This window comes from Pleurodeles waltl, chromosome 5 (genome assembly GCF_031143425.1).
Source record: "Pleurodeles waltl isolate 20211129_DDA chromosome 5, aPleWal1.hap1.20221129, whole genome shotgun sequence".
Taxonomy (NCBI): Eukaryota; Metazoa; Chordata; class Amphibia; order Caudata; family Salamandridae; genus Pleurodeles; species Pleurodeles waltl.
In genome coordinates, this window is record NC_090444.1 from 1,211,007,985 (window position 1) to 1,211,024,713 (window position 16,729).

General features: G+C 42.2%; 1 protein-coding gene across 1 annotated transcript in view; it reads right to left on the reverse strand.

Moving 5' to 3' along the window:
• Positions 1-3,628: 3,628 nt before the first annotated feature.
• ASCC3 (activating signal cointegrator 1 complex subunit 3) overlaps positions 3,629-16,729 on the reverse strand; it is a 1,806,704-nt gene continuing 1,793,603 nt past the window's right edge. The window contains exons 41-42 of the mRNA XM_069235471.1: positions 12,300-12,475; positions 3,629-5,426 (exon numbers count right to left, since the gene is read on the reverse strand). Coding sequence (XP_069091572.1) covers positions 5,279-5,426; positions 12,300-12,475 — 324 coding nt within the window. The 3' untranslated portion in view covers positions 3,629-5,278. The remainder of the gene's footprint in view (positions 5,427-12,299; positions 12,476-16,729) is intronic.

Below are 16,729 nucleotides of genomic sequence, written 5' to 3' on the forward strand. Positions count from 1 at the left end.
GCCTGTCCCTTCAATTGTCTTGCAAAACTGTTTCATCCAATTAGTGTATTTTATTTTTTTCCAGTGAGGCCATTGAAAGTTCCTGCAAAAATTATATCAGTGGCATGGAACTTAAATGTCATATAGAGCAGCAGTGTGTATTTACACCACATATATACATGGAAAAAATATACAGCTTTGAAATGCACCATGGTGCTCTGGCTGGTCTGCTGCAGTTTAACAATAGTGAAGATAAACCTTTTTATATCTCCTAAAGAGTGCCTTGTAAACTGACAGGACTAGATGCTTAATATATAAAAATGTGGCATAGTACACATTGGGAATAGTATGTCCTCGTAGACAATTATCCACAACTAGTTTCCACTGTGTTGGTAAAGTTTCCAGGAACAGATGTAGTTCTGAATAAAATCATTATTTCACATTTCTGCTTTAGAAAATGCTAAAGTGATGGGCAAAAGTTATTTTTTCACTGAGTTTCAACAATCTAATTTAATGGTGAGAATATATTTTTGATAACTATAGTGGAAACAACTTTAAGGGAGAGTACTTTGTGTTGCCCAAAAAAAAAACAGTTTAGAACTAGTTTGCCTCTCAACCTTACTCCAGAAGGAAAATACTCAATATTGTTTGGCTGCTAACAACTCTTTTCCTGGGGGTCACTTGCTTAGCCTCCGGGCCCAACAAGCAGGGATCTACCATCTTGGAGTGGGACGGACACAGCTGGTAGAACAAAGAGCAGCTTCCATAGGTCTTTTGTTGACGTGAAGATTCCAAATCAGAAAGATGTATTATCATTCAATTCCTGGGTCATCACAGACTTTATTGCTTCAATTGCAGCAGAGGAGAAAAACAGTTCTGGTCCTGACCTGGGCTTCGGCTCACTGAATGACTGTGAATTTAGACAAGTCCTAAGGTATCGTATTTTACTTGTGAGGCCTCCCGCTTGATTTACCCAAACCAGTCTCTATCATGGTCTGCTTGATAATGCACGTAGGCTCCCAATAACCTCAAGCTGAAGATTTTCTTGGCACTTTCTTTTTTCTTGGCACGTTTTGCTTTAATACTTTAGAAATCATAGCTCGAGTTGCCCTAATCCAAATGTGATCATTTTGATTTATTTTTGCTTAATAGAGTATGATCTATGTTTCTAAAGTGGTGTGGGAATTTTATATTATCGTGACCTTAAAACTGTTCATACTGCTTGAACTTAATACACGTTTCTGTGGGGTACTGCCTTATGCTTGTGCCACAGCTACCAGTGATTGAAATGAGTTTCTCTGGCAGCAGTGCTAGGACACAAACAGGGTGTGTTTATTGAGGGTGTAAATGCACGCTCTTGTCAAATTAATAAAACACTTGACAGGAATTCTGTATAGAGAAGACATTTTCACATATCTGTGGGGAGCGGAATGCTTCTTGTGAATGTGTCATTGAGTTTTTTAAAAATAGCTTCCAAAATGCTTAGTGATCACTGTGTACATATATTAATGCTTTTTGGCAGAAAATTATAGTAGTTCTTAGTTTTCTGCATGAGCCAATCAATCAGTGAGTACTGTACCAATGAGAGTAAAGCAAAGGAAATGCGTGACAAGCGATAAGGAGGTAAAACTGAAACAAAAATAGCTCTGACGTTTGGTTAACACTTTCAGTGTTGGCTCTAAACCTTTATTAATAATAATTAAGTGCATTATGCTGTTTTCCCACAAATAAAGCTAATCAAGATATTACACATGCCTCTATTTCAATGTACTCATGTGAAATGTTTATGGAGAATTCTGATGAGCATCCATATGTGGGGATAACCTCAGCATCATACCTTTGACAAAAAAACTCTAAGGAGAAGGCAGGGCTGAAAGGTAGAGATTCAGTTTGTCAATTACTGCTTATGTACTAATACTGAGTGTGAAAACCAGGGGTGACATATCTACCTTGTTTTCTTTTAAATTAATCTTCATTTCATAACCCAATGAAAGAACCCATAAACAAAGGGTTAAATGGAAGACTCCACAATTAAATAAATAACACTTTTCTGCACTCATCTTAAGTGTCCTCTTTACATAGAAAAACAGGGCTATGTTGGCTAGGGGTAATAAAGGGAACATTAGATACCTATAGATACACCACTTATAGATTGGAAATGTCCGGCTACTGGGTCTCATCTTATTTGAGCTTCTTTCACTGTCGCAACCTTTCCAACTATTGCACGGTGTCACACTGTTAATATAAATTTGCAACACAAATTGGAAAAATCTCACAGAAAAAAAAAACAAAAAACAAATCCTCCATCTAGTTCTTCATTTACTTTTTCTGGTAAAGAGGCCATCACTCTGCTTCCCCTGTCAGTGTCAAATAAAACCAATTCACATTCTGAGTGAGTCAGAACAGAATAGGCCCACCCCTGCCACTATCGCCATTATCTAATAAGCATGATGCCCGTTCTTATCTTAATATTGTTCATACATGTTTAAGGAAAACAATTAATGTATTCTCCTCCTAATACAGCTCTCTCTTGAGCTTCGCCACCTTTAGAATGCACTCCATGTTTTTCTTGTCAGAGAACCCAAAAGCTACAATAGTATCTCCCCCTTCCTTTGGATCAGGTCCCCACAATGTATCTTTTATTCTGTTTCACTTTTCAATATAACAGTGTACATGAATGTGCTTAGTCTCAGCAAATACGTGACTGACTGTACAGTAATTGCTTGAAGATCTCCCCTATCATCTAGAACCTTCAAAGGTTCCATTACGGTGGTATTGGTGCATCTTCATGGCATTTCATTCTTTTGTCTTTTTCCTCTACCTCATTAAGTTTCAACCCCCGGCCCCATAAACCTATTCAAGAGTTACAACTCTTTTAATCATCTTGTCTCCTTAGACCTCAGTAAATACTGGACTGACAATGTCACCACTGTCCTTTCGTCTAACTTTTTTTCTACTGTATACTTTCCTTTGAGACACTTCAAGTCATTTCAGGGCCAGGCTGAGTATCCTGACACCTGGGGATGGGCAGGGACCCAACCTGCAACTTATTTCTTTGTCTCAGTGTAATAAAGGTTTCTCCTTCTTCGGGACTATCTGAACCTAATACGGCCACCAGCAGAACCTTTTATTTTAAATCCATGACACTGAAAAAATGAAGTTACTGTATAAATCTGATATGCTATATGACTTCCCTTTCAGAGCTAGAATGGAATCACCACCAGCTATCACTTGGTGATGTCCTCTGGTGGAGCCCTAGGTGTGCCCACAGAGTGCAGCACTGAACTTGAGTCAAGCACGCCCCTAAAACTCAAGCACCCTGGATCTTCGCAGAGTTCTCCTGACTGTCGCTGGCTACAAACAGAACCACCTCCGTAAGTATTCAAAGCTCTACAATTCAACCTCAAACTGAACTGCTTCTTCTCCCCTCTTTACTTGATGCGCAGGGGCACCACGGAATTGATTCATTATGGATAACAGTGAATAGGTCATCTCACATCTGCTTACAGCTCACAGGCTTACCCCATTCTGGGAACAGAGCTCGTATTCTGCAACGACAAGGAAGAAAGGCAGAGCTGCGCCCAACTTGTGTAGGGTCTGCCCAAACCCCACTTTTTAAAATGAAAATACCACACACAAAACAAGTATCTGGATGAAGTAAGATGATTTAGAAACAATGGCCAGCAACATACAAATGTTTGCACCGTTATTGTAAATACATTTCAATTTCCTGGATGAATGCGAGTAGGTGACTCAATAATGGACTGATGGCTCAGTCTGCTTGGTCAGTTATGGTACTTCCTTATTTAACAATTTAATTAAATCTATGGGAAATGCCCCACTAATATTATTATACATATAATTATCTCTCAGAATATATGAAACACATGAACACAAAGTAAATACATAATTTTTCATGTAGAAATGTATATGTTCCATATTCGGGGACTTGGAAGAAGCAACCCTAATTTTAATGGTATCTATTTGAAAACAATGCAGGAAACCAATGACTGATGGCACTAAAAGTGTCTGGCAGTGACTGTAAGTAAGTCTGGGAAGAGAGGGAAAGTGTAAGATCAGTATTTTGTGTCTCCTTGACTAGAGAGTGGAAGAGGGGCAAGGAAAGTGCCCCCACCACCCTAATTATGGTGTTACTGTGCTTAGGAATTATGCCACACTATAGCCCTAGAGAGATGGCTTTCATAGTAGAAAAGTCTTCTTTGAACTGTTTAAACCAAATTTAGTAGCAGATTTTAATAAAAATAAACACACTTTTTCCCAGAAAGGCTTTACTATAATCTGAATGACTTGCTTGAAATTCAGACGTGCCTGAAAAGACAATCTCACCCTGTAAAGAGGCCGGTGCATTTTGGGTTGTCAGCATTTTCAAGGTAAGCACAAGAAGACAAATTTGACAGTCTCCAGTTTTGTATTCTGACTGCTCATCAGAAAGCTTTATAAAAGTGGCTGGACTGAAATAAAGCGCTCCCAGAATTTAAGCTTTTACTTTAGTGTTTACATTTTCACTTTTTCGCAGATTCGTGAAATTACTTAAAAGCTCCTGAGAAAATGTTCTCCACCCCTTCCTTACCAGACAATCTCTTACTGTTGGTCTTCTCCCCTTGGCACTGCTGAATACACAGCTCGTGGATAGAACTACACATTACATCTTTAAAAACACATCATTTAATAGCTGCAGTGCCCTCTTTGGAGGAAGAACACTATTTAATCGGCATGTAATCAGGCAAAAAGTCTTCAACTCAAACTTGCAAGCGCTGGGAAAAATCTTAAATAATCCATAAAGTCAATTTCATCAAGATATTAAATCTGTGCCTACTGAAATCTTTTCATCACATGAACATGTTATTGTACACTTTAACAGCGGTCTTCCTCTTTCTAGCGGTTTTCTTTAAAGGATTGCTTTTGCCTCTTCTACGGGTCATACATCTCAAAAGAAGTCAAGTATATACCGTCTGATTAACAACGTTTTCGAAACATTTGCTTCATTTATACACAACTGAAATATATAAAATAATTGCACACTTTCATCTCGAAAAATACATGTTTAGCATTGCAAACACATTTGACACTGACATGACGAGATTGAGAAAGGCATCATGTTGTAAGGCCAATGTGGCTATCGCAGTGTCGTCACTCGAGATAACGCAGAAGACACGGTTTCCTTGGTGTGCTGCGGTTGGAAGTTCATTTCACCAAGCGCCCTTTAAGGTTTGTGCCGTCTAGGATGAGAGGATTGACCTGCTTCCAGAATGCTTCCTAATGGGTTACTCAGCTTCGTTTACTTTACTGACAGGTTACTAAGAGCGTCCGAGACCTCAGAGTTGACTTGTGCTGAAATGCTGGCCGGTATGATATCCAGACGGATGTCATACTGCTGATCCATGCCGAGATAGCTGTCACTCATGAGATACACTGTGTAGATATACCTAACAGAAAAAAAGAACATAACATTACGTTGCTTTCCCAAAATGTAGGCATGTACACCTTAATACAAAGATCTGCAGCTAACAAAGCAAATGTTTTTCTTTCGGGGACACGCCTGCGCTGCAAATGCCCTGTGGTCCTATGCTCACCAAAGTTCATAAAATAATAAATGATTGACCTTGCCCCGAGAATTTCACATGTCACAAATAGCTTATTTACAACAGGGAGCATACCAAGAGACAAAGAAGGCCTGAGTGCCCCTCGGTTAAAACAAGCATTGAAAAACCAATAAGGCCTAGACTGTGAGACCTATTGGCTTTGCCAATGCTTTTTCCCCAAAGTGACCACCGTGCCTGTGAGCACATATATAGCAGCCATCTTTAAATGACTTCTCTTTAAAAACAAACAAAAAAAAGAACCAAAATGCTTAACATGCCAGTACACAGACAGACAGCTATCTTGAAATGAATTAAAATCAATTTAAAAATGGGGACCCATCCATAAAGTTGAGGACGGCAGCAAGTGCAAATGGAGGACGAGAGCTAATAGATAATGAAAAAAGGGGGAGGGGGCAATACAATGGTATGACATCAGCAATGCAGAATATAACGCAACCAATCCCCACACAAACCAAAAATCTCCATGGGAGAGACGGAAACAAAAATAGACAGGAAATCATCTGAATCAGGAACAGTGAACGGAGATGGAGAGGAATAGAGGTAGAGGGTGTAGTATCAGAACATTATAGTGAGAATGTTGTCGGACCTAAGTGATGTGTCCTAAATATTTAATGCAAAAATACTGGCCCATTGGAACTCTGGTACGGAATTCCAGGAACGTCTAGTAAACCTCAAGGATTGCACATGCCTTTTTGGGAGCATACAGAAAGCTCAAGTGAATAGACAAGGCAGGCCACATGATTTGACTGGAAGCTGTGAAATACCAGGCAACAGAAGCTGCGAAGTCCAGAACTAGACAGCTAAGCCATTTTTGTTCTCCTTCCGCGATAGAACATTTGTCTTGAGGGCAAACTAGGCAGCTGGAGTATTTAAGCCTAATGTAAGCGTTCAGAAGTTGTATGAGAACTTTCTGGTGTGTTGGTTAGCTTTCGGATTTGGCCAGTTGGGCAACGTATCCAGATTCTTTCATTTTTCTAGTTATTTTCCTTTCCTCGTATTAGCAGTGTTAGGCAGGGTTCTTGTTTGCATAGTCATCCTCCACCTTGGGATCCATGCATGTATTCTGTTCCGTATGGGGCTCTCAATAGTGCAACTCACCTCAGAGTTAGGTAATCAATGCTCAAGGCTGATTTGATGATATGGTTACATCTCTGTAACTGCTCACCTGTTTTAACTGCATGTTTGTCTGTGATAGAGCGTCACATCCTTCAAGGCCTGCCAACCTTCTTGCATTTCCAAAGGAGCAGACAAGTGGCATCTGTATCTCTCTCCCGATGCTATCTCTCTTTTTCCTCCATTGTTTCCGGACTGATGTGTGTGACCAACCCACTGACAGACGATATTTGTGCAAAGGATATTTAGGACATGATATTTATTTCAGACATAGTTTTATGTATGAAATAGGTCATAAAACCACATACTGTCCTTGTTTTTAAGATCCTTGCAAGGGAAGGTTGGATTGCTTATGTAATTGAATCTGTTCGCAGCTTTTAACAATATCTTTACATAGAGGTTAAGGGATGTGGTGGGAGTCTCATTGAGAAGTAGTTTATATTGTTACTACATAAAAGCCTCACATAGAGGAGTATGGAATAAGCTTGTCATTCACGCTCCTTAATATTTATGTCAACCTCCTGCAAGTCCTACTGTGAACCTAAAAATTTATCATGACTGTACAAATGACACCCAGCTTATCTTTGAATGATCTAAGATATTATGGTAGAGGATTTGTTTAGGCTGGTACAATGTTAGAGGCACAAGAATCCTCTCATTTTAAATGGTGACACGTTGTAGTCTTTGGTTTTCGACTCATATGCCACCAGCAGAACACAAAAAAGCTTGCCAACCTAGTTTCGAGATCAGAGTACATGAGATAGCTTCTAATTTCAATGTCAAGACACTCAGGATGATCTTTGAAAAGAGAAGGTCCCTTAACAACCGCACTAATTCTAAATCAGCCTATAGAAACTATCATATCAATTTTCATTCAGTACAGGTTTAGCTCAATACTGGAAGACAAGCAGAGGGCAACTATTGGGAGAGCGACCGTGGCTGCAAAGCTTGACTGCTTTACCTCTATTTACATTGGTTCTTAAAAACTGGGAACCTGCAGGTGTTGCTGATGTCTACTGCCAGAGTAAATGTAGGGCTTGACAGGGGAGATCCGGATTTCCAAAGTCACAGTTTTCAAGACCCTGACCAATGTAGCTGGATAGACTGCCCCATTGGTTGTGTCCACAGGACATTAGTAAGAATACAGAGACAACAAAAACAGCAACAACTAAAACCAGAATCTATGTTTCAACTCAAACTGACAAGAAAACATGAGATTTTAGAACATTGCAATGAGGAACGCTGTTACAAATGGATACTTTTGCCTCTGTCAAAAGATGAACCAAGTTCAGGTGCCAAATGAAATGTGCATTTATTCATCTGAGAAAGAAAAAACGACCACTGGCTAAAACAGCCTTGGCAACAAGAACAAAATAATACATAGACGTTCCTAATATGTAAACTTATATTGGGTAATAGTGCATGTTTGCCATGCATACTTCAAAGCCGTTAGTGCTAGGAAAAATAGGTTAACATACATTCTTTGGAAACTACAGGAATGGGACTCTCACTCTGTCCTATGCAATGATGAGTTTTTTTTTCTTTGCCAAGAAAAGCATGTTAGTAGCAGACATTATGAGAAGGGCAGTGTGTACATTTCTAACCATCAATAATACCTAATCCCGAAAACAAGTGTTTCTGCTGGCCGGTGGTAGACCAAGAGGTTTAAAGATTTACTTGGCATGGCAGTGGACAAATGGACTCATGCACGACATGGTGAAGTTTGTTCACAAAATGCATCTTCATATTCCTTAATCCCACAAAATGGATAGTAACGGAGGCGATGTCACAGTTAAGGGCCCATGTTTATGTTCTGAGGTCATCAGGAAGGAAGAAATTAAATACATTCTCCCTTTTTTGTCCAGAACAACATAATTGTGGCGATTCCAGTGTGCAACACAAATGTGATCCTTTGTGGATCTGCAGAAGTAACTTTAGCTCAAGAAAGCGCAAATTCAGTTAAATATAATTGGCATTCACATACCTCTCCTCTGACTACAGTACACCAATTATTAGGTCCAATGTTATTGAGGTCTAAGTGCTGGATCCTCATGTGTACAACAGTTGATAAATTAGGAGTACTGGATGCACAGCAGAAAAAATTGATAGAGAAGACTGATGGATTTGAAAAACCTTTGATTCTGAAATTGCAAGGACTATGAAACTGGAGTCAGTCCTCTTGATGGATGTGATCTTCTGTAGAGCACTAACGTCTACCCAGAACTTCCATGTTTTTTCAGCCGCATTAAAGTTTTGAGTCAGGTACAGAAAGTATTGTGGTTAGATCATGGAGAAATCCAGCATGAAGTTCAAGTTTAAAATATACTGAAATCTGGAAAAGGATACCTCAGGACTGAGACCCAAACGGCCAGCATTTCAAGTTAGAGTTTATTGGTACAATGCAGCCATACGGGAATGCGGATGAGCTACAGCAATTATGAAGACTATTGTGCATATCCAAAAAGGTGATTCAGACTTGCAGGGGTGGTCACCAATAATAAAACTGATGAGTTTTCTCTAATATCCCCTTGTTGTAATCTGAACGTGGGCATCCAGAAAACATAATTATAATAACTTGTGCTGGATTGGGTAATGCAAGCACTATGAAGCATGCAAATATAATAAAATAAAAGATTATTAAAAAGGCCAACTAGGACAAACATTAAGATTGGAAGATACGCCGATTTTCTTTTTTTTTTAAACTAAGATTATTTATGGAGTTGGCTGTGTGTAGTGCCAACACCATAAATGGACGACAGAACCATTCAAATAAAATATCATCAGCAACGAAAACATTTAAACACAAATAGTGTGAACCAAGTTTTGGATTTTCTACCAATAAATGCTTGTACAATTTTCCATGATGTTGTTTACTTATACCGATTCTGTGGCGTTAATTCTACATGTTTTAAATGTACCTCATGTTCTCCCCCTGTTGATTTCAGGGATGGCCCTTCCGCTGTGGTGGAGGAGAGTCGCCCCGCTGGTGAAAGCAGAAAAATAAAGGGGTAATAAAACATATTTTATTATCCCTTTACTTTTCCAGCTTTCGAAGGGCGGACCAGTCTCCTCCATGTCAACAAGTGGAGGAGGGGTGGTTGTGCGCTTCTATGTGCCCATGTCAGTTTGACCGTCCGAGGCCGGACAAACTGACATGCGCACTTAAAACTTTCCACCCAGCTATGTTGCACAGCCGGGTGGAGACCAAGCACAGTGTCCCATTTCCTCCTTGCGCGGCATTTCTGCCCACTCAGACCAATCCCAGCACTTCTTTCATGCTGTGTAACATTGGGACTGGTTGGGGAGGGACGAAGACAACGAGTGGCCGCTACTGGTTGATTTCAGCCTTACGTCTCGGTTGCAAGCACTTTATAGGCAATCATTTATTATTAATAATGTTAATAATCAATACAGTAAAGGGGAAGAGTCCTGGTTGCGCTCAGAAGCTTACAAGCAAATGTTCCAAAGGAGATCTACCATACAATTACTACCAACACACATTGTTTAAACAATTCCAAAAGCTGAAAATGATGCATTAGGTTCAAACCATTATGCAATGGACATGTACCACATTGTGGCAGAGGTCCTGGCTACCTTCAGGCATTCGGCGTGAGTCAGGGCACAAATCTCAACCACGCCCTTTGGAACTGAACCATACCACACTTTTTCTGTGAGACACTGAAAGGCACATTGGAGCATCGAGTAACGTTCAAAAAAGCAAATGAATGAGAGAATTTTGCAAAACTTGTCTGCAGCAAGGTTAAATGCACACATACCTCCATACCTTTTCTGGGACCCTGAGATGGCAGGTGTCTTTTCCTTTTGAACATGGAGCTACTGCAGTTCTCGAAGGACCCTGTTCCCCCAAAGGACCCCGTTCTTAAGGTGAAGTGGTTTTCTGGCAGCATGGGGTCATTCTGAATCCAGGAGCATTGATTTCTCCGCCTCCAAGGGTCCCGTAAGAAGGTGTGGCGTATCCATCCTGTATATGTGCAACCAGTTCCTAGCCCTTCTATTCTCTCCTGTTCTCTAGCTCAATTACATTGGGAGTCCTGATGCTGATACACTTATCCCCTCAGGGAATTGAAATGTCGACTATGATTACGGGCCCTACTGTGATTGTATATTGAAGAAATGGGCAGTGCTGTTTTTTTTTCATGATACACTCTTAATCACTATTTGTCATATGTCAGTTTTAAGAGCACCAAGCACGTTTTTGACACAATACCCACTCCATCGTCACTGATATTTTAAATTTGAATAATGAACATATGTAATAAATACACCACCAGGTTCATTGTGAATTCACTGACAATATTATCTGTCTAGGGACCACTATGCTCTCAGATATAAGCTTACCCAAGGTCCCAGACAACTCTGGGGTTCCTTGGTTTTATAATACTACCTTCAGACACTCGCATACCACTACGCTCTAGGCAGAACCTACAACCACTTTGTCCCTTCAAGAACCTAAAGGATAATCAAAGATCCAAGGGGATTTAGGGCCTCAGCTCTAAAATGTCATAGAGATGCTTGCTAACTTCAGTTCAAGAAACTCCAGAAAACTATACTTTTCAGGCAGGCTTTAGACTAAGGGCCTAATTACGAGTTGAATGTCTTTCTTTGTGTAAACCCCTGTTTATGCACGGGTTGGAATTACGAGTTGTTAGTTATTTCACACATCAGATAATTTTTGGATGCGTTCAATAACTCATCCATGATTACATTTTCGTCAGGTCAAACAAGCCGAAATTTAACAGGGGAAAAGCGCACCATATTTGCCCTATCATGCAGGTTTTGGTGTATTAAATGTCAAAATTAGAATGATATTCCCTAAAACCTGCAATAGGTTCTATCTACCGCTCTTTATAAATAATGAACCCTGTGCTATTATTAGTTAACAGGTGCGACAAATGGCACCTATACTTGTAATCAGGCCCTAAGTATTACTTTATTATGGGGATGACAGAAACATATCTGATTTCTACGTCTGGATAGACTAAAACTCATTTCTTCAGAAATGTCAGTGTCATATCTTGTAGCACCGCAAAAACGTATTTTAGACGGGCAAGGTTTTACAGACTCCCTTAATAAACACATATTTCACACAGAATAACACGATTATGCAAGGTAACCCATTTATTCTGATCTGAATATACTCATTAACACAGAGAAAAAATACAGAGCTTTAAGAGGATGCAGACAAAATGGCCTTTAGACTGAGGCATACATTTTGTATGGATTTAACAACGGGGTCACTTATTTGTTAGGTATTATGAAGTAAGGGATAGTTTTTGGTTCCAAGGACAGATGATGTACCTTCCAAATCCAGAGTGCTGTCTTTGAAGTAGAATGACTGCTAAGTATATTAATATCTTATTTAAACGGAGTGCACTAAATGCCAGATATTACAAATGCTCTTGCTTCCAATCTTTTTCCCAAAACGTTATAAGTTACTGACTATGCAAACGAACTAACAACTTGTTAGCAAGTTTGTCACCTTAATGGCACTCAAGCTCCTGTAGTAAATGAGGTCGACTAATAGATAGTTAAAATAAAAAGTGTAGTATACAATCATCTTACCTTCCAATGGTTTCAGGAGTATAAAAAGCCATGGAGACTGCAGTTCGACTTCTGACATATCCCACTCTCTTTAATGCAATAAGCTCCTTCTTATCTACTTCTCCCAATATCAAAAACCAGCCTTCGTCTTTAGCCTTGGGAAAGCGGGGAGCCAAGGCTTTAGTGTCATATCTTCCCTGTAACAAACAGAAAGACATGCTCAAAAATAAGTAGTTGGAAGGAGAGTAGGGAGCTTTAAGACTAATTACATTACCGCTTGTTTAGGTAATACCCTAGCTGAATTCTTGTTTCTTCTTTGACGTGGCAGCCTGACATTTCAACCAGAAGGGTAAGTTACTTATCTTGGGTAACGCCTTATCTGGTAGAGACAATATTTAGATGGAGACTTTTTACCTTAGAATTTCCCCAGGGGTCAGTCAGGATCCAGAGATTTTTCTAGAGCAGTACCCCTGCGCACAGTTAGATGGTGTTGATGAACAATTAATTACTTTCTATTTATCTGCTAGAGACATATTCTAGTTGCAGATTCCTTACCTTAGAATTTCCCCAGGCATCAGACTGGATCTGGAGATTTTTTCTTCTAGCAGTACCCTTGCACGATGTCAGGTGGCGTTGGTCGACTCCGCGTCTGTCGTTGGCGTCGTGGTCGCCATGATGATGTTGGGGTCAAATATAGGCGCCGCCTCGGCAATGTCAGTTTCTTTTCACGACTTTCCACACCAAAGCACGGAGCCATGAAGAACACTGAAATGGTGTGCCAGAGCCAAGGCCTTTAAGGGGGGAATCCCTGTCCCTAGAAATCAGTTCGCTAGTGGGGAGGATGGGTGGGTCGGTAAGGAATCTGCAACTAGAATATGTCTCTACCAGATAAATCGTTACCGAAGGTAAGTAACTTGTTCATCTGATAGAGACTTCTAGTTGCGGATTCCGGACCTTAGAATAGATATCCAAGCAATGCCATCCATGGAGGTGGTCTGCGAACCAAAATCATACTAAAAAGACCTGCAGGACCAAATGACCAAAGTAGCTGTCTCTGCGGACCTGACTGTCTAGGCAGTAATGTTTAGTAAACGTGTGCAAAGATGCCCACGTCGCTGCCTGGCAGATGTCAATGGACAGGAACTCTGTGTGCTAATGCTGTGGTAGCAGCGGCTGCTCTAGTTGAAAGAGTACGCAACCCTTCTGGAGGTTGCTTCTTTGCCAAAGCATAGCAGATTTTGATGCAGAGAAGCACCCATCATGAGATGGTAGGCTTCTGCACCGCCTTTCCTTTCTTGGCACCCATATACCCAACAAAGAGTTGATCGTCCACACGGAAATCTTTAGTGTGATTAAGGTAGAATGCCAACATTCTTTTTGGATCCAGACGGTGGCACTTCTCCTCCTCATGAGTAGGATGTGGGGGTGCGTAAAAAGTAGGCAAAGTGATGGATTGGCCTACATGAAAAGGAGTGAAGAAAGGAGACCCTTCTGCCTAGCATTACCTTGTCAGGATGCACAGACAAGAATGGAGGCTTGGAAGAAAGAGCCTGAAGCTCACTCTCTCTGCGAGCAGAAGTGATAACCACCAGGAAGACAGTCTTGAGGGTAAGGAGCCGCAAAGGACAATTGTGTGATGGCTGAAAAGGAGCACATATCAAATAAATGAGGACAAGATTGAGATCCACTGAGGCATGATGAATGGAGTGGGAGGATACAAGTGGGTTAGACTTTTAAGAAACCTACCAACAATAGGAGATTTGAAAAGAGAAGGATGATCTGGCAATCTAAGAAGAGTCCTGATAGCTGATAAGTAACCTTTAAGAGTGCCCAAATCAGTACCTTGACGGGCTAGAGAAAGAATGAATAAAAGAACCTCAGAAAGATGGGCAGAGAGAGGTTCAACAGATTTGTCCATGCACCATGCCGCAAATTTGTGGGAATGACAGGCATATACAGTTTTGGTGGAGAGGCACCTGGCTGCCAAGATAACATCGCAGACTTCGGGCCGAAGGTCAAAAGCCGTCAACTGCTGCCACTCAATCTCCCCACAAGAAGGCAGAGACTGGACAGGTTCAGGTGAAGAACAGTTCCCTGCTGCTGCAAATGAAGATCCTCCCGAAGAGGCAGTCTGATTGGAGGATCCGTGGCCATGCTCAGTAGCTCTGGGTACCAAACTCTTCGTGCCCAGTCTTGAGCCAAAAGAATGACATGGGCCCAGTCATTCTTGATCTTCTTGAGAACTCTGGGCAGAAGTGGTATCGGTAGAAAGGCTTACAGGAGGCCTGAGCTCCACTCGAGAACTGCCTTGGAAACTCAACGTGCAAAACTGCAGATATTGCAGGTTCTCTGTGGAAGCAAACAGATCTAACCAAGGCTCTCCCCAATGTTGAAAGAGACCTTGCCTCACCTCCGGTTGAAGATGCCATTCGGGATCGACTATGCATTGACGACTGAGTTCGTCTGCTCTGGCGTTCAGAGAGCCCGCGGGATGTTGAACCACCAATGAAATGCCCTGATGTTCCAGCCATGCCCAAAGGTGAAAAGCCTCTTAACAAAGGGTCCACATGACCCCACTCTGCCCTGTTTGTTGCAATACATATGGTAATATGGTGGTGGTTTTGTCGGAGAACACCTGCACCACTTTCCCTTTGAGAGAGGGAAGGAATGCTTTCAATGCAAGTCGAATCGCCCAGACTGCCAAAAGATTGATGTGGAGCCTGGACTCTGCCGGAGACCAGAAGCCTCTGCTCTCCACCTCTCCCATGCGGCCGCCCCATCCCAGAAGTGACACAACTGTGAGATCTGGTTGGGGAAGGAAGAGGGATCTGCTGTTAACCTAATCCTGATTCAAAAGCCACTACTGCAGATCTTTCACAGTCCCCTCCGAGATCTGGACCTTGTCGGGGAGATTCCCCTGGTGCTGCGCCCACTGGGACTTCAGGTCCCACTGTAGAGCCCGCATATGCCATCCGGCATGATTTACCAGCAGGATACAGGAAGTCAGGAGGCCCAACAGCCTCAGAGTCACTCTCAGTGAAATCCAGGACAGAGGCTGAAACATCCGTATCATAGCCTGAATATCCTGGACTCGCCACTCGGAAAGATGAGCCTGAAACTGCACTGTGTCCAAACAGTTCTGATGAAAGGAGGCATTTGAGAGGGAGTCAGATGTGGCTTTGGCACGTTTATAGAGAATCCCAGCAAGTGCAGGACGTCCACCGTAGTCTGGGAGACAACTGCCTGGGGCAAACCCACCTTCGACAGCCAGTCGTCGAGGTAGGGGATGACTGAAATCCCTGACCCATGCAGAAAAGCTGTGACCACAGCCATGACCTGTATGAACACCTGAGGGGAGGTGGTAAGACGAAAGGGAAGCATGGTAAACTGAAACGCAAGTACATCTGTGGGCAGGCAAGATGGGAATATGGAAATAAGCATCCTTCAAGTCCAATGGTACCACCCAGTCTCCTGGGTCCAGAGCAGAAAGTACTGAGCCAGTGTGAGCATTTAAAACTTCTCCTTCCTGAGGTGGAGAGTGAGGGACCAAAGGTCTAAGATACGGCGGAGACCCTTGTACTTTTTGGGTACCATAAAGTTGTGGAAATAGCAACCACAACCTACTTCTGGCACAAAAATCCTCTATATAGCTCCCTTGGCCAAGAGAGCTGTAACTTCCTCTCGGAGAAGTGCCAAATGATCCTCCATCATCTGATCGTAGGATGGTGGCATGGATGGAGGGGTAGTCTCGAAGGGGAAGGAGTAGCCCCTTCAGAGTAACTGCAAAACCCACCTGTCTGACGTGATGGACTGCCAGCGGAGCAGGTGATAGTGGATCTTGGTGGGGAAGAGTCAGACTATTGAGGTTTGGAGGCAGGGGGAGGCAGAGGGGGTGGCTGGCCAGACTGCTGGCTCCCAGATCCATGACGATGGTGGATCCCCAGTCACGTAGAGACTGGGCAGCATGAGCAGCATGGTGGCTTGACGTTAACAGACGTGGATGGGTGCCACATGGATAATGAACTTTGCTGCATCTCCCCCATCAGCAACTGCTTGGGAAAGTACAGCCCGGGTCTCCTCCGAGACCTGTGGCAGCACTTGTTCAACCGTATCCTACAGAGTATGGGAATAATGGCCCAAAAGGCATGTGGTGTTCACGGATCGCAATGCTAGGCTGGTAGAAGAAAACATCTTCTTCCCAAGTGTGTCCAGTCTGTAGGGTTTCCTATCTGGGGGTGCAGAAGGGAACACGCCACGGGAGGTAGAGGCTTGGATGATCAAGCTCTCAAGGGTAGGTTGTTGCATAAGGAAACTTGAGTCACCCAGTGCAGGGCGAAGGCAATGGGCAGTTGTCCTGCTCATAGGAGCCCCTGTGCTGGGTTTGGACCGGGTATCCAATACAACATCAGTAAAGGCTTCACTGAAGGGGAGCAGGGGTTTGGAAGATGAAG